This window comes from Halichoeres trimaculatus, unplaced genomic scaffold (assembly GCF_033239565.1).
Source record: "Halichoeres trimaculatus isolate MK-OKI-2021-1 unplaced genomic scaffold, fHalTri1.1 fHalTri1_scaffold_14, whole genome shotgun sequence".
In the NCBI taxonomy this organism is placed as follows: domain Eukaryota; kingdom Metazoa; phylum Chordata; class Actinopteri; order Labriformes; family Labridae; genus Halichoeres; species Halichoeres trimaculatus.
Genome location: NW_027437192.1, coordinates 10369542 through 10390995, shown reverse-complemented (window position 1 = coordinate 10390995; position 21454 = coordinate 10369542). Strand labels below are relative to the sequence as shown.

The window sequence follows — 21454 nt, the reverse complement described above, 5'->3', positions numbered from 1 at the left end:
GACTTTTTATTGTTTTTCTCAATCATACACTATGAACACCTTCAAATTTAAAGAGAGGGTATGATGCTTCCTCATATTGTAAACATGAATATACAGTAACAGTGCTGGATATTGACATCAAATGTGCAAGTTTTATAAGCTCTGCTATCCACATGTTGTAAAAATCTCCGAATCTGTCTGTAAATTGATCAAAATAGTCCTTTGTACCAAAAAAAAAAATAATAATTACAGAAGATCTTCATGAGACTTACTGAAATGATGAGATCATCACAAGTATCTTCTCTCTGGTTAACCACAAGTTAGAGAGATAGGCTTCAAACACCAAGGTCTGCCTTTGCTCCTCACTGTGACAGGCCTTCAGAGGGCTGGCCAATCAGAGGGAAGGGGTCTTATGCAAAACAAAAGGTTTTAAACCAAAGCTTAAATTAGGGTATTCTAAATCATATGAGAGAGGAAAAACTGGGATTTTTGAGCTGTAAATCATGTAAAGTGACCACGGGATACTGTGGGAACAATCTTCAATCTAAAAAAAAAACAAAAACACAATACCCCCTCTTTAAATGTGATCGACCCTTTCATGCTATTCATGTGTAACTTGATTTGTCCTTACCTCGTCACTAATGCAGACCGCGGTGACAAGGTTGGCTCAAGAAAAAAATGATTACCTCTTTTATTATTTGTCTCATCAGAGCTGGGATGTAATATTGATAGTTGTGTTGGTTTAAGTCTGTTTCTCAACCAGCTAAAATCCCTCACTCGAGCATCATTCTCCTTTTACCGTCGAGATCCTGTACTTGCTGTAAGCAATAAACAATCCACATCACTTGGAGATGTCAGCCTTTAAGAAGTGATCTTCTTACAGTTGTCTTGGTTGCAGTAAATAATACATCCATTCTTTTTTTATTTTTTTCATTTGCTGTCCCCTGCAGCAACTGATACCCTTTGTGGAGGATGACAGCTCCAAACACGAGGACCGCTCAGCTGGCCAGAGCCGCTCCACTGCCGAGGAGAGGAGAGAAATCCTGGAGGTCAACAAGGTATTGTGTTCTGCCTCTCAATAGCACAGCACAGTTAGAGTTTTGGAGTTTCTTTTCACTCCGAGGTATTGAAATTGGAAAGTGAAGCAGATAAAAATGGGGTGAAATTTAATCACAGCATAAATGATGTTATTTAATATTTTTAAAGTTTCAGTTCACCTCTGAGATCTTCCAGCCGGCAGCCACTTTAAATCAAATCTGCCCTAGCTGGAGGGGAAACAATCCATCTGAAAGATAAGGAATTATAATTTGGAATGAAATTCATTACAGATTAGTTTTTTTAATCTTCATCATTAACCTGAAGCTTTTATTGCCGACTTTCCATTACTTGTGTAACAATTATTCAGGTTGTAAAAAAGGAGCTTTATAGAAAACAAAATGAAAAGGCTACACATGATAAACTTTATTGTCTGTGGAAAGAGTTTGTGTGTTTAAATCGGCAATGTCAGATGCTTTTAACGAGAATTGCATTTCTAACAGTTCTGGAGAGAAAACCTTCACGTAATGTTTCCATTAAAATTCCTTGCCGTGCTCTTGGAGGGATGTAGCTATGTGCAAGCATTAGGTGCAAAAGCTCGTCGCCAGTCTTTATTTGTGATCCAAGGACATCTGCACATCTCTTCTGTCAAGGTCATTCAGGTTGTCAGATACTTCAATAGTGGAGTGGTAGATGAGTGGATGATGTCGGTTTTTACATGCTGAAGGCGCCGAATGATTTTTGCCAATGTTACTTGGAAGGACTGAGTGCTTCTCACGGTGAACAAGGCTCCATGTTTTAAAGGGATCTCAAGCCTATTAATCTATCAAATCCAGTTCATTTAGTCTGTATTGTTTCACAAATTTTTATCTCAGGGTGCTTTACGACAGAAGCAGTTTCAAATATTGCACTTGTGTAGCACCACCTCACTACAAGGCCTTCATCATTGTTTACTGCCATCTACTGGTCTGTTAGTGTCTTGCAATTACTGTTTTTTCCCGGTGTGACTATGTACTGGTTTGCATTACCTTTATGAGACTTCAGGCCTAGGTGGAAGTGCAGACAACTAGAGGCCACAGGAACCATCTAAAGGAGTAGTTCCTGGTAGGGCTGAACAATAAACTGATTTGAAAACCGACATCGCAGCGTAATAGAGTGCAATTTTCAAATCGCAAAGGCTGCGATTAAAAAAATATATGTATAGAAAAAGTTTGATGTACAGAGACCTGGAGGGAATAAAGTAACTTGCATACATGCTTCCTTAAAACCAGCTAAAGTCAAAATGCATTTTTTTTGGCAAAAACCCTGTGAGCTACAGAGATCCATACAGCAGAATGGTCGTGGCTGGCAGAGCCATATCCCTTGTTCATTTTATTCTGTATTGTTTGTTACTCTTACTAACAACTTGAGGTCAGTAAAATTTCAATGTTCCTTTCTCTTTTCCAATTAGAAAGTGCAGAAAAGACTTGTTTAAATGTTAAAAGTGTGCTTTGTCGTGTTGGTCATACTATAGAATGAGTATATAGCTTGTGTTCAGTGAACAAGGCAGAAGATAAAAGCCCCCTCCAAAAAATCGCATGCTAAATTGCAATCGCAATATTGGTCCAAAATAATCACAATTAGATTATTTTTTCAGAATCGTTCAGCCATAGTTCCTGGAACTCAAGTTCTTGGCCCTGAGCTTGTGAAGTAAAAGAGTAACACTAAAAAAGCCCAAATGCTACCAGTTAATCATAGTATGAATAATAATGTCGTGCAAATAGACCATTGACAACAAACATCTGACATAAGCCCTGTTTCCACTACGTGGTTCATTTTGGTTTGTCTTGTTACGGCACGCATTTTGTGGCGTTACCACAGACTATTCCCGGGACAATCCCCACAAAACCCCAAACACTGTTTTGGACCTTTCCATTGGGGTGCCAGACTCAACCAATCCATGCAACAGTGGCTGTATTTCTCCTGGGGATATACATCCTTCTCTGAAACAAAGTGTGACTGCACTTTGCAACAAAGGGTCACATGGAAATCACAAAGGTGTATTGCTGGATGTCTCCCATAGTTGCTCTTTGTTTACTGTGCTAACTGTTGTATACACCTCTAGGTGCTACTTGGACACATCGTCAGTGATGAACCCAAGGTCATAGGATGTTTTGGGTCTTTGATCATCAAACACCCTCGCTCAGGCAACCCAGCCGGGGGTGATCAGCCCTCGACCTGTGTCCAAGTGGCCCACTACACGGATCTCCCCTCTGGATCCATAGCCATCTAGAGGCTTTCTCCACAGCCTCTATTATGTTTTTCGATGGCTCTACATTCTTTCTTCATTAGATTTATTAGCAGGTACACTGTGTCGCGCTGCTATGGTGTCATGCTAATATGTAACTGATGCAGCTATCAGCATCCGGCTTACATGCGGTCTACCTTAAAGGGGCACAGTTGGCTGTGGAAATGCAAAGAGGATCAGGCTTGACCGATCCAGCCCACACCAAACTGTACTGAACCAAACCGGACTGTTTGATGGAAATGGGACTTTATAAAACACAGTTCGTGATAGTGTCTCAAAGATGAAGAGAGGAGAAGTGGAGTAAATCTTTAGTCACATTTTGTGAGTGAGGTTTTTACTCTTTGAGTTGTTTCAAGTGTCTGACATCAAACACCCCTCAGAGCTGTTTCAGATTTATCCACTGTCAGATATGTTTTTGCTCTGTTAGAGTGGCTGTATAATGACACCGCTGAGTGCAGAGAGCTTTACTTCAGACTGGCACGCCACGTTGTCAGTCAGAGGCTGAAAGTTAGCTGCCGAAAGATTAAATCCTGAGTCATGGCTTAGAGACGTGTGGCAGAGAAACAGGCTGAATTTGAGCATGGAGATGCACAAAATATGCTTTTAAAAACATAAATGGTACAGTGTCAAATAAACAAAAGTCTCTTTTAAATTAACAGCCGATGTCTAAACTTACCTTGGAGACAAATATGTTGTCATGTTCATGTGTGTTGAAAGGAACTTTTAGATTAAAAAGTAAGTTATTAAAGTTAATGTGTAGAAACATGAAAGAGCAAAGTCTATCATGCTTTTACATCAAGCAGGTATCAAACTACTCACTATGTTTTATTGTGAGATCTTCCCTAGATCTATACTAGATCTTCACAAGTTTTACTGAAATGATGAGATTGCTGCATGAGGATCTCTCAGCTGATTTATGATGTGTTGAGGTGGCCGGTACTCAAACACCAAGGTCTGCTAAAGCAGCTCCTCACCTCAACAGGCCTCTAGAGCAGAGGACTGGCCCGTAAGAGGGAGGGGCTTTGTGGAGCAGGGAGCATTAAGCTCTGTCTCCCCCAAGCACTCAGGTTTCGGTCAGTACGGTTTAGTATGAGCTGGCTCGGTTAAGCTTGGCCCTGTTTGGGTTTCCACAGCCAACCGTGCCCCCTCGTGGTAGGCGGTGTTTAAGCTAGATGTCGACAGCCGCATCAGTAACATAATAGTGTGACCCCATAGCAGCGGGACACAGTGTACCCTACTAATAAATCCAACGAAGAAAAAAAATGGGACACAGTAAACAAAGAGCAATGATGGAAGACATCCAGCAAATTGTCTTCTTTGGGATTTCCATGTGGCTCTTTGATACAAAGTGTAATCAAGCTTGGTTCAGAGAAGACTGTGTGCCACAAGGAGAAATCAGACCTCTGTCGCACAGCAAAGCCGCACTTACACCAAGCAGACCGGTTCAGTTCCTCTTGGCTTTTTGCAACGTTTCCACTGACTTATCCCGGGACAGATCCCTAAAAACCGAGACGAGCCGGCCTACTTTTTTGGGACCCTTCAGTAGGGGTGCCAGACTGAACCTATCTGCTCTCGGAAGGTGGAGCAACAAACTGCAGACTGTTGATTGGTCTAAAAGAATCGTCACTTACCCCGACAGCGGCTGCATTTCTCCTGGCGGCACACAGACTTCTCTGAAACAAAGCTTGATTGCACTTTGTATCAAAGAGCCACATGCCAATCAGAGAGGACAAAATGCTGCATGTCTTCCATCTGTGCTCTTTGTTTACTGTGTCGCGTTTTTCTTCTTTGTTGGATTTAATAGCGGGGTAAACTGCTACGTCACGCTATTGTTTAACAGCTGCGGCTTCCGGCATCCGGCTTACACGCCGCCTACCACGAGAGGGCACAGTTTGCTGTGGAAACGCAAACGGGATCAGGCTTAGCTGTACCAAACCGTACCAAACCGTACTGAACCAACCCGGACTGCTTGGTGAAAACGTGACTTTAGTGACGATTCTTTTGACCAATCAATGATCTGCAGTGTTGTGGCTCCACCTTCTGAGATCGGATCGGTTTAGTCTGGCACCCCTACGGAAGAGTGCCAAAAAGGGGCATGACTTGTCTTGGTTATTTGGGCGTCTGTCCTGGGATTAGTCAGTGGAAACACTGTAAAATGCGTGCCGTGCCAAGACGAACTGAGCCAACAGCAAGTAAAGGGAAGCGTAGATACTCTGGGGATACTAAAGATATAAACCCTCGAACAAAAAAGCACAGTAGCTTCTATTTGAGTCAGGGTTTCCAATATGCAGCTGTTTTTGGGAGGCTTAAAATTTACTGTCAGAAACCACTTAAGATGAATCTAAGACAATGTCCATGTTTTATTAGACGTTACTTTAAAAATGTGGCAGATGAGAAGACATAAAGAGGATGTACAACTAAAGTCAATAATACAAATACCTATGGATGTTTTTGTCATTAAACTCCATATGTTCCCGAAACTCAGCACCGAAACACAACACACTTTATCTTACCGCCAACAAACCCTGCCCCTTGATGTCTGGCATTCACCATCATAGATTATTTCAGAGTCCTGGATTAGGTGTAATCTCTCTCTGGGAAAGGGGCACAGGATGACATTAAAGCGCTGTGTGTAAATATCAGCTCTGGGTCGATGGAGCCTAGATCTCACATACTGTAGATGCAGTTGAGATGCAGGTGCAGGTGAGAACACACACAATAGCTTCCAGGAGTTCCCATTCCTCTCTGGAGTTCAGTTGTTGTGGACAGTTGAGAAAGGCAAAGGTTCAGGTAAAACACATCATGCATTATTTAGGAAGCCTTTTAAGTTTGCCTTATCTTTCAGGGCTTTGTTTTGTTTGGATATACAGTATGTGTGTGTTTATATTGAGTGTGAGAGTGAGAAAGCTTTTTGTTCTTTCCTCACAAAAGGTTGCGTTCGCCTTTGCTCTCACGCATGCTTTCAGCGTGAGCGCGTGCTTGCTGAATCCTCTCTTTCTTCCTCCCTCTTTCTTCTCTTTGTATGTGCATGGCGCTGGCTGGCTTCGTGCAGATTGTGCACGCCAAGCCGTCTGAGTGTGCCGCAATGATAATGGTCCAAGGTCAGGAGTGTCAGCGGCAGAGATGAGAATTGGTTATTTTTAAGAGCTCAGCACTGCTCCCCTGGCTGCTTTTAAATGTTAACACTGCGGTGAAACATTGCGGCGAACCCCGCGCTCAACTGCACTCAGCAGCGTCCAAAACAAACAGCATCTCCTTTCCGCACAAAGCTTCTATACAGCTCCAAAAGGTACGCTGAAAGCCTGCTTTTCTCTCTGAGTTTCACTGACTGTACATAAAACACTAAACCTGAAAGTGGGAGTAATTTCATCCTATTAGAGATCCGTGTACAGGTGTGATAAATAACCTTGTTTACGATATGACCTTCCCTGTATGCAAAGAATTTGCATGCAAATAGAGTCCCGTCAAATAGATCCAAGTATATAGTGATTGAGAAGGCCAACGTAAAACACCCGGGGGAGCTTTCCTCACTTTCTGCAATCCTTAACGCAAAGCCACCTGTCCTCTCACCTTATTATGCAACATTTCTAAATACCACTCATGATACTGTCAGTGTACAAGGTAAATCACTAGATTTCACTCATTTTGAAGTAACATGGACCAAACATTTTATTCACTGATTATAAAGTGAATGTCTTCTTGATCAAAAATGTTTAAGTCTTGAATTAATAAGCGCATACATTAAGGCAAAGCTTGGATTGCGTTTCAGCTTTAAAGGTGTCCTCCAGAGTTTCCCTGTAAACAAACCCAACTTATGCTTACAGTCAGTAAACACCAGGATCCATTGTGTGCCTCCCTTGAGGCCTAATCAAAGTATTGCTCACATGTCTTTCATCCTAACACATTTGCAGAGCTCCTTTATCTTGTGTTTTCTTCACCAGCGATATTTACTGGCTGGTAGCTGTTTACAAAGCTGTATTCCTCTTCTATCCAGCTTTTTTGGAGCATAGTTGCATTGCCTTGACTACAATAATGTGTAATAATAACAATAATTTTAGTGCACTGGGACAAGAACATGACCCGCACATTAAAAACCACAGATCAAAAAATAGAGGGCAATAAACCCTTGCTTGTGTCCAAAACTCTTTGCCTACTTCACTTTATTAGTAACATGTATTAGTCAGTAGAGTCTTTGGAGTGGAAAATAATGTGCTTCTCTGTCTACAATGCACCGTTAATACCTTTTTTGGCATTAACTCTTCTGGCATCAAAATTATGGAAGTTCCAAAGCAACTAATTACGAAGTCATTTACATGAAAATTTGAAGAACTCCCTTTATGAGGATTGGTTTATTATCAAGTGTTAATATGAAGTGTTGCAGTGTTGCTTCTGTTGTTGAGAATTAAATACCACAGACTGACCGACTGACTACTCTACAAACAAGGAAACCCTTAAAAAAAGAAAGTAAAGTCAACAAGGGATGCAGATTTTGAGTATTTTCCTTGATCAATGTTCAGTAATGTTAACAATTAAATTTCCATTATTATTAAACATAGTTTGACTTTGTAAATGGGGGAATGTTCTGTATTAAATGTTTTACTTTCATGTATGTGTCATTGGCAGCAGTTATGTATTGCCTCCTCAAGAAGAGAACTCATGGAGACCTGGAGCCCAGTGAGTCCCCACCTTAGTGTCTCCTCTGGATACAAAACCTTTAGCTAGCTAACTCAAATTGAAAATAGCTTTAAAATTAAAACACCTCCCAGATAGCTGAATGTAAAATAAGACCGCATGACATCTGTGAAAGAAAGTTGAAAACAAAACTGGATGTTTCATCAAGTTAACATGTGATGAATTATGAACGTCCGATATTTCAACACAACTTGATATGGTTACATGGAATCACAATGACTGCAGGGAAACAGCCTCAAATTGTTTGGTCCGAGTTTGTCTTCCAGGTTAACATCTAGGCTTTACCAAGTTACTATAATACAGCCAAACCAAGCCACACTACAAGATGTCATCTGGGATCTGTGGCTGGTTACTCATTTAACCATTATTGCTTGATGGCACCTGCCAGTACCATGAGCTGCTGCCCCAAGTTTGTGGTTGGAGCTTCAAGCGTACATTAATTGAATCAACTTCTAAGTAATTCTGTAGATGACAAACACACATAATTAGTGTACATTTAATTGATGAGTTGTTATAAGTGCGCACATCCCAAATTAAAAGTCACTGAGGGCGTTGACACACTGGCCATCTGTATCGTACCCAAGCACACTTCAACCCTAGAGTCCAGTGTGATAGCTTCGTACCGCGCGGAAAATCCATCGTGTATATTTGCTGCGACCGCTTCTCTTGAAAATCATTTTAAACAATGTTTGGGGTGTTGGAGGGCTGTGTCCATTTTTTAAAGTTGTGGTTCATTTTTCTTTTAACTATTTTGTCTTTGAGTTTAAGACCAGATTGAAAAAAACGTATCACTTTTTCCAAGAAGCTCAGTTATCCTATAATCGCCTCTGTTGCTCAAACCAACACCAAAAAAGCCCATTCAGCCCCAAGTACTGTCATCATAATAATGAAAATAAAGAATCAAAATATCACATTCGAGGTCAACAGCCATTAACAACTCATCTGTTTTTCTGTTTTGAAGAGAAATAAAACTTGTCATGGCAAAGATGAAGTGGACGAAAATGATTGTTATTACTCAACGGCTCTGAAAAGCCAGGCAGAACGTTGCTGATTGTAATTACCTTGTCAATCTTTGTGTTTTTAAAAGAATCCAGACGCTTCATAACACTTGTGTAAAGACATTATGATGTCAAATCTTTCTTGCCTTTGCAGGACAGATAATCTGGTGGCCTTATTTCACTTTAGTTTCACCTAAACTTCTCACCTGGCCATCCAGTATATTTTTTGTATACTGTTGTTAAAACTTGAGATTTATCAAATTTTACTACTCAAGTCAGGACATTGTCAGGGAGGCTAAAAACAGTATTTGGACAGGACTACTTTTCTTCCCGGAGAAGCTTTCTCTCACGGTAAGTGCCCGCTCTGTTCACACGACCAAGCTCTTCCTGGAGGCTAACGCTAAAATTATTAGAGCCACATCTTTTCCATCTGGCCTCAGGACATCCAGTTTGTGCCTCATGTGTTTGCAGCATATTTAGCTGTGATTTTTGCCCGGGCTGCCCAGCTGCACATTAAGGCGCCAGTAAGGACAGCAAGCTTTGGGGAGTTAGAGCAGTTAGTCAGCTGAGATTCAGCGGGACAGAGGGAAGCAGATGTTTGTGGCTCGGCTACATCTGCCACAGACATCAGCTTCAGCCAGACAGAAAGGCCAGGTAGGAAAAATAAGAAAAAAACGTGTGAAGGATGAGGAGGAAAATTAACAAAAGGAAGGGAACTTGATGGCAGAGAGATGTAACTATATAAAGGATGATGGAGTTGTAGATGAAAGAGTGATGGAAGGGGGAAACGAGAGGTGGGAGGAAATCATCTGTTGAGTAAAACAGGGAAGAGAAATGGACTGTTCAGCTGGGAAACATGTTTTTCGGATGGATGGCTGACCAGACAGATAGCTGTGCTGTCAGAGAGTGGATGTGTGAAGCGAAGGGTGAAGGACAGAAGAACACTTAGAGAAACTAACAGGTTGCAGAATGCAGGTTAAAAAACATTTCGTTGGCATTTTTTTGAAAATGAATGATTCTGAGATCACTGATGTACAGAGAAGGAGCAGTGCGTTAAAAGATGGATGAAGGAGTGGATTGATAGATGTGTAGACAGCTGTGGATTGTCGGAGTTAAGCCATCCTCATTCAGATAGGGTCTTCAAAAGGAATAGGAGAAGACTGATGAAATTCAGCCGCAGCAGGGGAAAATAGGATGCTTTCTTCTGTATCAGGATGCCAAAAGAGAGCGCGAAGATTGATGCATAAGTGAAAAGATAAGTCCAAGCATGCTTCAAACTCCCCAGCTGATATGTCACACTGGTTTAGCTTTTCTAGCCTCATATTTCCCCTCAGAAAAGAAGAAAGTGAATATTTTCTGAAAAGACGACTTCCATCAGAATTTTGAATTCCCTCTCTGCTGTAAATAATAAAGAGCGATAAAATGGAAAAGGGTGATTGGCAGACTGATAGCAAAGCAGGGTAACAGGATTCTGAATCGGCGGATGGGGATTTTCGTACACTCTGTTCTCATTTGAAATAACCTTGGAGCAGACACCACCCTTGTTATAATTCAGCAGAAGAGGGTGATCTGAAGAGAGCCATTCAAGTGTGTGTTCTGTGCCCACAAGAGGGAATAATGTAAAGCAGAAGTGTTGGCTCAGGCCTAAATGTACACGCTGGCCAATCCCTCCTTAATCCTCCCCGCAGCTTTGTCCCAAGCCCTGCGTCCGCTGTAGACTGCAGAGAAATATTGACACACCATCTGTGACGTCAACAGGGGACATTTTAAAGCCCCATATTTGGTGTACTCTATGCTAGCAAGATTTGGAATCTGAATATGCCATATGGGTTTTAGCCTTCGAAAAACTGAAAACAAAGAGAGATGCGTCATTTAAAGTAAGTTTGACTCATAATGTGTTTGTTAACAGCAGGTTTCTGTCCAGTGTTTCCCATGATTGAAATGTTCTCTTCCTTTCAGAACTTGACACGTTGTGTTTCTTTAAAGCTGCTTTTGCTAGTTTGGGGGAGATTGCGCCCCATGTAAAAAGTCATGTCACATGGTCAGAGGTAAAACTTTTGATCTCATTCTTACTTGGTGCATGTTTTCTGCTGTTTTCTCCTTACATTTTCGGGCTCTCCTTCAGGTGCCAAATAAAATCCCCCCAAAAAACAACAGAGGAAAAGCAGAAATTGCTTTCTTGGTTGGGTGAAGTAAACCAGAATGAACTCTCTTTGTTGTTAACTGTTTACAGTGAAACTGGGACTCACCAGAAACAGATAAACATGTACTATCCTGGAAAGTAATGATTCAAGAAGCTCATGTATTCCGCAGATATACCTGGGAAGCTAAATGTGCTACATTTCAGTTTTGAACTGGGGGATGCAGATTAAAAGTTCTCTGTTTTAACTCATTGGCTGCTAGCTGTTTTCAAAGCAGAGAGCCTCATGCTAGCTGTTTTCAAGACACACAGAATACCATGTTCTATGTCTTTGTAAAAAACAAAACTACTTAAAGTAAGAGTAGGTTCTCTTCTTTCATCAGGAAAAAAAGTTTGTTTCTACCTTTTTTTTAATAATTAGCAGTAGAACATGCTAGTTTCACCAAAAACACATTTTCAATAGAATAAATCGAGAAAATTAGCTTTGATTAGGTGTTAGCGTAGGTCTCTGAAGCTCCATCCTTGGATCTTCTCGTTCTCCATGATCTCCATTGTCCTCTTTCACAATTGAGACACATACTCGAGTTTGCCATTGTTTGTCATCTTGCATCTTCTTCTCATAAGCAATGCTGATCTCTTATCCAAAGAAAGCACTGCTGCCACCTACAGGGGTCGATTTGTTAGTACACTTGTTTACAGGCCTGATATTGATGGACAAGCTGCGCCAGACCGTCCACTAGCCCACCCCATTAAAAGACAGCCAATGAGTTAATGTTAGAAAATGTTAATAATGAATTATCAATTACTGGAAAATGAAATGTGACAAGAAACGGTACCGAATTTGCTTTTTCCTAGACCAAGTGTTTTCCACAGCAGCATAATACCTATAACTTAAAAAGCTATAAGCTATAGTTAAAGCTGTAGTGATTCCTAACAAAGAGGTGCATTTGTTTTGGAAGCTAATAAATGGAGTGTCTTTTTTTAAACAGCACTTTTCTTTGTTTAAGATATTTTTGCAGGATGCAAAGCAGTGAGGTAATACCCACCTCTGGGTTGGAATGAGCATTATCGCAAACATCTCAACCCATGTTTTAGCCCGTACTCTATCACTCTCCTGTTTAGGTTTCTTCTGATTTTTGTCCTCTTTGTTTTTGCCAATCCAGCTCCCGTTTTTGGCAAAATCTTCTTTTTTTTTTCTTGAAAAAAAGTCAGACTCAACAACGCATGCCTCATTGTTAACTTGTGCTAGTAAAAAAATATTTGGTCTACTTGATGTAAATAGATTTTTTAGAAAATTCAACGCAACTATAGATAATGACAAATATTGTTTAGAAATAACCAGTTTTTGTGCTGATAATCTCATTTCAAATCCTGAATTTTGAACTGGCAAATTTAAAAACCTGACACCATCATTGCCAGTCTGGGAAATCCAATCACTTTGCATTGATTTTCCACTTGCCTGTAGGCTTTGTATCCAAATATGCACAGGTGACCCTGACCCATGTGCTAGCTGTCACTGTAATCCAGCTTCATTCCAATCCCCATCACCAAACACTCAAATCCCCTGGAGCTGACAGGCGTTGAACAGGTAGTAAAGCTCAGCGTGAGGTTGAGGTGGAGGCATGCTGCTGCTGGAAGGGGGTTAGCTAGAGAAGAGGCAGATAAATGACTCCTCTATGGTAATGTCTGGCTGCTTTATGGGGTGTCCTGTCTGTGAGTGATAGCCTTGCTCTCGTTATCTGTCGATTGGGGTAATTGCTGTTTGTCGGAGGTTGGCTGACGGATGGTGATGCAATCTACCGGGTGTTAGAGGTGGGAGGAGGGGGAGGCATCACTCTCATCACTCTCCACAAGTGTCTTTACTGGGGAGTGTGCATGCTGGGTGTGTAAAAATGTATTCAAACTACGCCTCCCTGAATGTAAACGTGATTGTGTTGGTTATGGCCTTGTAGTGAACGTTGTATGCCCTGCTGCTCCCTCTCATACATGTAGTATGATTTGGGTTTCATTTTATGTAAATGTGAGTGTGTGTATGAAGGCGTGAACTTTATTTGAGCATGCGTAAAAGTCGGCAGTGTTTGCATAAATGTTTAAGAAGCATTAGCCATAATTCATTGGTGCCTAATGGGTTGCGATTGCTCAATCTCTGCGCTGCAGACCTCTGGTGCCAGAGAATGTGATTGTGCATATCAATTCAGGGTCCCCAGTCACCCACACTGCTTCTGCTCCAATAAAAGAGACCAAAACTCTGCAGCACCCATGTGACCGCAAATTACAGCGCTAATGAATACTCGGCATTACTGGTCACACGCCAATTAATGATGGAAAACAAAGAATATGAAAAATAAATTCGCCAGCTGAATTTGTCACTGAGTGGCAATTTCGACGGAGCTTTGTGTTTCCATTTTCGCCAGCTGCCAAAACTGTGGGGATCAGCCTGACTGACTGACTGACTGGCTGACTGACGGTGCCTTTTGCAGAATGGAGGAAGGATGATTCATAGCGGCTCGCCGGACTACTTGAGAATCATTCCATCTGTGGCGTGGGACAGGCCGTCTTGTCATCGGCCCATCACTCATCGTTTGTTTCCCTCGCGCTCCCCCTCCCCCCCTTCTCCGTCCCTCCGTCCTCCTATCTCTCCTAAAGGAGTCTTAGAGAGATGACCCTCCGACCCTCTAAAAGTGGACTCGTGCTACATGGCGGACCTCCGCGGCTTTCTGCGCCACACCTGCACCCCTGCCCCCCTGTGCCCCACCCCTCTCCTCCTCTGCTGCAGCCTGCCACCGCCACTCGCCTCGCGTTTGATTTAATACCAGCCTAAGTGTGAATAAATTCCTGTCACAGCCCATTAAGGAGGCCTTGGAGAGATCTGGCCCTGTTATTAATTCTCCACAGCTCCTCTCTTTCTCTCCCCTCTTTTAGTTACTATCTCTCCTACTCTGCTGCTCCTTGCTGCCTTGCCCCCCTTACCTTCCTCCTCCTCCTCCTCCTCTTACCGCTCTCTGCCTTGCTTTTTTAATACCCCGTTAATTACCACGTCTGTCCTCTTTATTCAAATGAGAACAGGAGAAATTAAAGGCAGGGGGTATGTTTGTAATTTCAAACAGAGAAGCCACATTCACTGTCTGGCTTTTCTCTCCTCTCCAGACCTGTGCTTGACTCGCCGCCTGGCTCTGCGTGTATAATGAATTCCAGTGGCACCAGCAGTTAGTTTTATCTGAAGAGCAGGCAGGGAGTCTGAGGAGGCCTGGCGATAAACAAACCAGGCCTCCTCGCTGCAATACGAGCAGGAGAGAAAGAGGGATGCAGCTTGGTTGGCAGATGCTCTCCCTTCGTCTTTTTCCATTTTCGCTCCCTGATTCCCTTGTCTCCCTTTGCCTTTCCCCTCTGTTTTCCCCCTTTTTTCTCCTCCCACAGACCCCTGCTGTGCCTCTCCTGTCCTCCTTACAACTTCCTCCCTCTTTTCCATCCTCCATGGCAATGTTCAGGCTCCAGAATTAGTAGGCAGGGCACAGCAGGTGGTCGTACCTCTGTCTTATTAGCAGCCTCATATGTGGCCCATTAGAGGCTCTCTGTATGCCGAGGGCTTTTTAATTGTTTTGCAGGGGTCAGCGGGGCAGTGTATCCGCCGAGCTCTCACGGAGAGGGAATCAGAGCTGTTTTTTGTGAGGGATAGAATACGTGTTTTCCTGGTATTTTGTTGTATTCAGTGTCAAGTGCAACCCCAATTATTTCTGCTTTGTGTTCCACTGTTTTAGAGCTGTGTAAGCAATTAGGGGTGCAGATTTTTTTAAAACAATCGTCTAACGGTGCTCCTTTGTTTAGCTCTATTGTCTGGATGAAAAAAAAGGTGTGATGTTGCTTGGAGACCTTTAATAAGCTGTGGAAATTATTTACTAGATTTGCTGTGGATAGGTCGCTTGTGTAACCTTTCGTACTTTTCTGATGCTTTTTCCTAGAACAGCGAAAGAAATGCTGGAAGAATATTAATATGTACATCAAACACGGGTCTGTTTTTTGTGTTGCAAACAGTCAAAGTCCTCTCTGAAGAGAAATCTTTTTAATTTAGTTTTTAAGTGAACCAAGGTCTTGGCCACTGTTGGGTCACAAGGCGTCTACCAGGGACATAAAGCATACACCGCTTTTAGAAGAATAACAAAAAGTAAGCAAACGTTTAAAAGGCTTTTTTCCCCACAGATTCATTTTTCACTGATGGTAACCACACTTAGAGTGAAGGTAAAAATGCCGAAGTTCTCAGGGTCACTTGAGACGTGAGAGCGCTCTGCTTTAGAAATCTCCTCTGGTATTAAACTCAACAACCTCGGGTTCTGAACTATTGTTGCACATTACTAGCAATTTAAATGTCTTCCCTCAGGTTAAAGGTGGCAGCAAGGGGTGTTTCTATTTCCTTTTTTCCCTATTTTCATTTCAAAGATGGAAGGATTATTCCGCAAAAAAGAGACTTTTGTTTGCTAAAAGAAAAAAAAAAAACGGTTTAAAACCATCAAATGATAAACTAGAAAAGTACTCAGAGAGCGCAGACCTCCACCACGCATATTGTGATTGTCATGCAACACTCTAGTCCTACTTTAAAGGGATAGTTCAGTTTTTTTTGAAGTGGGGTTGTATGAGCTCTATGTGACCACTAAGGACATTAGATACAGTAGAAAGTTGTCTTCTCTCCCTCAGTAAGACACAAACTTTAATCGATGGTGACGAGGAAATAGACGCTAACAGGGACAGACGGTACCAAATTCAAAGGCTATTTTCTCTGCCTACAAGAACTAAAATCAAAAAGTAATACCACAGTTTAAGAGTACGATACATAAGATGTTTTTTTAAGTTCACTAAGTCTTCGGAAATATAAACATTTATCTGGATCTGGAAGGAGGAGGAGGGACAGAGCGCACTAACGCTGCGCGTAAGGACACATGAGTTAGTTAGGTCCAGATAAATGTTTATATTTCCAAAGACTTAATGCACTTAAAAAATATTTTATGTATCGTACTCTTAAACTGTGGTATTACTTTTTGATTTTAGTTCTTGTAGGCAGAGAAAATGGCCTTTGAATTTGGTACCGTCTGTCTCTGTTAGCGTCTATTTCCTCATCACCATCGATTAAAGTTTGTGTCTTACTGAGGGAGAGAGGACAACTTTCTACTGTATCTAATGTCCTTAGTGGTCACATAAAGCTCATACAACTCCACTTCAAAAAAACTGAACTATCCCTTTAATGTTATACTACCTTTCAGCAGACTGTCTGCTACATATGGTGAAACCAGCCCTATCTCACAATGATAAAGAATCCTTTAAAAAAGTTCTGGATCCAGATTGTGATCCAACTCCACCAGCTTAATGTAAAATTCTGAATTTTGTCACGGCACCGACACCTACCATGTTGTAGTATAGACAAACTACCTTTTTACTGCTAGAGTACTGCATTATGGGGAACATGGTCCCCTTTAATCAAGCTGTAGCAAAGACTTTTTTGCCACAACTCTTTTTGCGACCCACTTAAGATGTCTCTATGACCCACTTTTAGGTCCCAACCCACCAGATGATAACCACTGCTTTAGGGTATGCCCCTGATGCTTATGAGTGATGTTTCACCAAGGGTGAAGATTATCAAATTATACCGGCGTGTTATGAATGTGATATTACTTTTTTAATGCAGAGAGTTTATGCTCAGTCATAACAAAGCATTTACACTGAGGTGTCTGTAACAGTATATATGTAGAGTATATATGTTGCAAGTGGTGTATAAGTGGCGTGCGTGTTGAGTGAGGTGCCTGAGAAATATCAGTCTCCCTGCCTCCTTACACATTCGAGAGTACAAGTTTCCTCCGAGGACCGGTCTCTGGCGTCTCTCCAAGTCTTCACTTCAACTCCACTGTTGCGGTGTCAGGCAGAGTAACATGCTCACCACCAAACTCCACATGGCACGAAGCCAAGGGATTGTTTCCAACAAAATGTCTGCGGTTGTGCTTGCATTGGAAGCAAACACGGATTTAAGAACACGTCATAATTCCTATATATAAGGCATGAAACTTATCCTGAACACTCAACAAGCAGGTCATGAGAAAAAATGATCCCATAGTTCAGTAAGGATAAAGCCACTTTAGAGTTTCAGAAAATTCTTCTCCATATCTAACCATCTGTCAACTATCCATAAAACCATAAATCAACTACCAATCACTAAGCCATTCATCCATCAATCCGCTATCCCTCCCTCCCTCCCTCCATCCCTCCCTCCCTCCATCCATCCATCCATCCATCCATCCATCCCTCCATCCATCCATCCATCCATCCATCCATCCATCCATCCATCCATCCATCTATCCATCCCTCCATCCATCCATCCATCCATCCATCTATCCATCCATCCATCTATCTATCCATTGGCTATCCACAAATCCATCCATCCATCCATCCATCCATCCATCCATCCATCCATCCATCCATCCATCCATCCATCCATCCATCCATCCATCCATCCTTCCATTCATCCATCCATCCACTGTCCAAGCATCCATCTATCTATCCATCCATATATCCATTGACTATCCACCCATCCATCCATCTATCCATCTATCCATCTATCCATCCAATGGCTATCCACAAATCCATCCATCCATCCATCCATCCATCCATCCATCCATCCATCCATCCATCCACTGTCCATGCATCCATCAATCTATCCATCCATTCATCCAATGACTATCCATTCATCCATCCATCTAACCATCCATCCATCCATCCATTGGCTATCCACATATCCATTTGTACATCCATCCAACCATTCATCCAACATCCATTAATTAGCTATCTATTCCTGAATTGTTTTACTGATCTATCCACCTATCGTCCATTTCTGTCCAACATCATTATCCATATTCCATCTTTTCATCCACATCTGAGTTTTTGAAGTGTCCTCCATCCATATTCCTACCTTCCTACCGTCTATTCATACATTCACCCCTCCATCCATCTACCCATCCCTTAATCTATCCCCCACTAATCCCCCCATTCACCATTCGCTCATCCATCCATCCAGTCTTGGTTGAAGCAGCAACATTTATCAGGACATTTGGCTTTTAGACAGTTGTCTTCCTGCAGTCTGGCATATTCTGCGCTTAGATTTTGCAGCTCTGTGGTTCTTTCCTGAGAACCAATTGTATCTGTTTATGCTTTATTTGCTCTGGCAGATGCAGCTGGCTCCTCTCTGGTTCACACAAATTTGCATTTGACCTAATTGTGGTCAAGAAAACAGAGCCACTCATCTAATTCAGCAGAAGTTTGTTATGATGACTGAATGTGTTCTGTGTTGAATCATTATTGACAAATAACCAAGATGTAGTCCGGTCATAGCATCACTTCCTGCCACACAACTGGGGAGAAGAGGTGGATACAGTAATCTGTACAGCATATGAGGAGCAGCTTAGATTTATATCAATAATGCAGACATTTCTGTGATGGATACAGCATTCAGCAGACTGATCTCAGGACTATGAAAACAGACAGGGAAGAAGTAAACAAGCTCCCTGTGCTGTGTCAGGGTTATAAATGATCTGATGAGCTTTATTTGTTCTCAGATTTAGCCGTGGTCAGAGTTTGTTGTCAGGAGCTGATTGAGGATCTGTGCTTTGACTGCCGGAGGGCAGGTTACATCACCTGAAAGCCTGCTTCAAACTGTGTCATCACCTTTCATTCTTCTCTTTTTATTTGCTATAACAAAGCTGTCTGCTCAGATGCTGGCGGGGCTGTTTACATTTAAACATGAGAAACTCTTTTGTGTATACATGAAGGGTGTATCTGAACACGAGTAATGGTTATTCCTCTCTCGACCTCAGCTCTTCCCTGCTCTCAGCGAGTGATGTGAAGGCTTTAAATTGGAATTACCTCTATTTTATCTTTATAGAAATCTGCCTGCCTCCCTCCTTTTTCCTTGCCTTCACTCTTAAAACGATAGAGGTAATTAGATCCAATATTACTTTGCTGGAGAGGTGCCTTAGGGGAGCTGATTTTAAGTATGTGTGAGTGATAGTACCAATTTAACACATCGCTGCGTCACAAGATGCTTTTGACGCGTGGAGAGCTGTTGTTGACACCTGAAGAACATTTAAATCAAAGGGTTTTTTCAACCTCATAGGAACTTTCGGCTGCCCAATAGAAACCCTTGAAGTATCGTGTTTGCTCAGAGTGTGCGAGGTGTTCGGGCCAGCCTTGGATGATTTAAGCTCCTGACAGACATCTGAGGGAGATGAAAGTGAGACGTCCTGTCTGCTTCGAGATTGAGACGGCGGGATATCGCTCCGAAAATGCCAGATTCAAGCTTCAATCACACATACACGCATGCTCACATGTTAAGATGCAGAATCAGTACACACAAATGTAAACATTCACGCTTTTAACACTCCCACATCAAGTTGGAGCCCTGATCTCCTCTTAAACAACTGTCATGATCCAGCTAGTTAGCAGCACAGGTATCAAAAAAGTGAAAGAACAGGAAGCCTCACCAGTTTAGCAGTGTAGAAGCTAACTTCAAGCTAGCTTCAATAAAATCTACTTCAGACAACTGTACTGGTTGTTTCAAATAGATACTAACTTAAATAAAAATTCACATTGACTGTTAAATTTTCAGATTTGTATACATTTACATAGCACTACAGAAAAAACAGCTAAACAATCTTTAAAAGAATTAATCTTCTGGAGGGAGGAGAAATAAACAGAGGAGAGGAAGAGGTGATGGCATCCAGCAAAGGGCAAAGGTCTGAACCCAACCTGGCCTCAGTGCTGATGACTCAACCTCTCTCCATGGGGTGCACGCTTTACCAGGTAAACCACCAAGGTGACCTGAAACTGACACACGTTTTCCTTTCCCAATTCGTTCCCCCCCATTATCTCAAATGGTGCAGTTGTCAATGACACTTAGGATGATCCATTTCTCTCATTATCTGTGTCTCTTCCTTAGTCCTCATTTCAACTTTTCGTCCATTCTTTTTCATTCTTTGCGAAAGTTTCAAGGATACTTTTCATTAAACTAACTTTAGAAATAATATAATCCCTCTTTAGAGATTCTACATTGAAATATAAAGGTCTGAATTGTTTGTGTATCTCTTCTAAATTAGTATCAACCAGGTCTGTTAATGTTAATGTAATAATCCTGATGCTTTTAATGCATTGTTGTGAAATGCATGGCTTTATCTGTGTCTTTAATCCATTTAGACTGGATGCAACATTATTCACCTTTAAGGCCTCATAACATATATTTGCGGTAATACCTCTTCAGAGCAGATGCAATGTGTAGGTCATTTCAGACAGTGACCCTTTCAAATTCAGAATTTTGGCTATAACCTGGTTGGGCACGGCCATGCAAACACCAAAAACACCTTTTTTTAAAAAAAACGGAATATGTTCATATTCCAGTTTTAAAATAACAATATTTGGTCATGTATATGCCTATCGGTATATCCCCATCGAAAGGAACATTCATTTGTGTTTTACGTATGTTCTGTTTGCAAGGAATCTTGGTCTTTTGAGTACAGGAAGTCCGCCTTGCTGCTGCTGTTGCTATGGAAACAGTAAGAAGAGGTGGAAATGACGCACATTAAGTCATGATTTTCTTTGTACGTCGAGATGCTGTCCCTGCTTTGCTGTTTTGATTGGGATACCATGTGAAAAAGAATTACCCTGTTTGCTCACGCATGTAAACAGGTTATTCCAAAAATTTTCAGAAACTGTTATATCGACCTCATCCCGAATTTTGACTGCATGTAAACATAGCCACTCCCTCCATGTGAATTAAAAAACAATTCTACAACATAAACTTCATTTTATCCACATGTATTTCAGTGAATCAGAGCCCATTTTATTTGTCTTGAAAATGACAACGCTGTCTGAAAATGACCTACCTGTTGCATCCAGCCTTAAAGGTAAAATGCCTAAATGTTGCTTCAGCTCTAAATGGGTTAAGCATACCGTACATCAGGGGACGTGCTTGAGAGAGGCCACCCCCTGCCAAGGGTATACAATAATAGGTAATCCAAAAATGGGCAAAAACAAACAAAAATTGGCTTGAGACTTTATTTAGTAGATTGTTAGAATGCGTTGGCATATTGCTGTGTCTTCAAAATAATATGTGGCCACTGATTCTGTTGTTTATCTTGCTTAGTCTCCTTTTGAAAAAAGACACATGGAAAACAGATCAAAACTTTTCTGTTTGCATAGTTTAATATGAAATTTAACCCATATTTTTTATATTTATACAGAAATGGATGAAGTATGTGCCTGTAAATAGTTTTTGATTTTGGAAGGCATTTCAAG

At 41.6% G+C, this 21454-nt stretch overlaps 1 protein-coding gene across 1 annotated transcript in view; it reads left to right on the top strand.

The window, feature by feature from the left end:
- The window catches only part of med30 (mediator complex subunit 30), a 48107-nt gene that overhangs the window by 13143 nt on the left and 13510 nt on the right, over nucleotides 1-21454 (top strand). Inside the window, exon 4 of the mRNA XM_074686952.1 lies at nucleotides 930-1037. Within this exon, the coding sequence (XP_074543053.1) occupies nucleotides 930-1037 (108 nt within the window). The remainder of the gene's footprint in view (nucleotides 1-929; nucleotides 1038-21454) is intronic.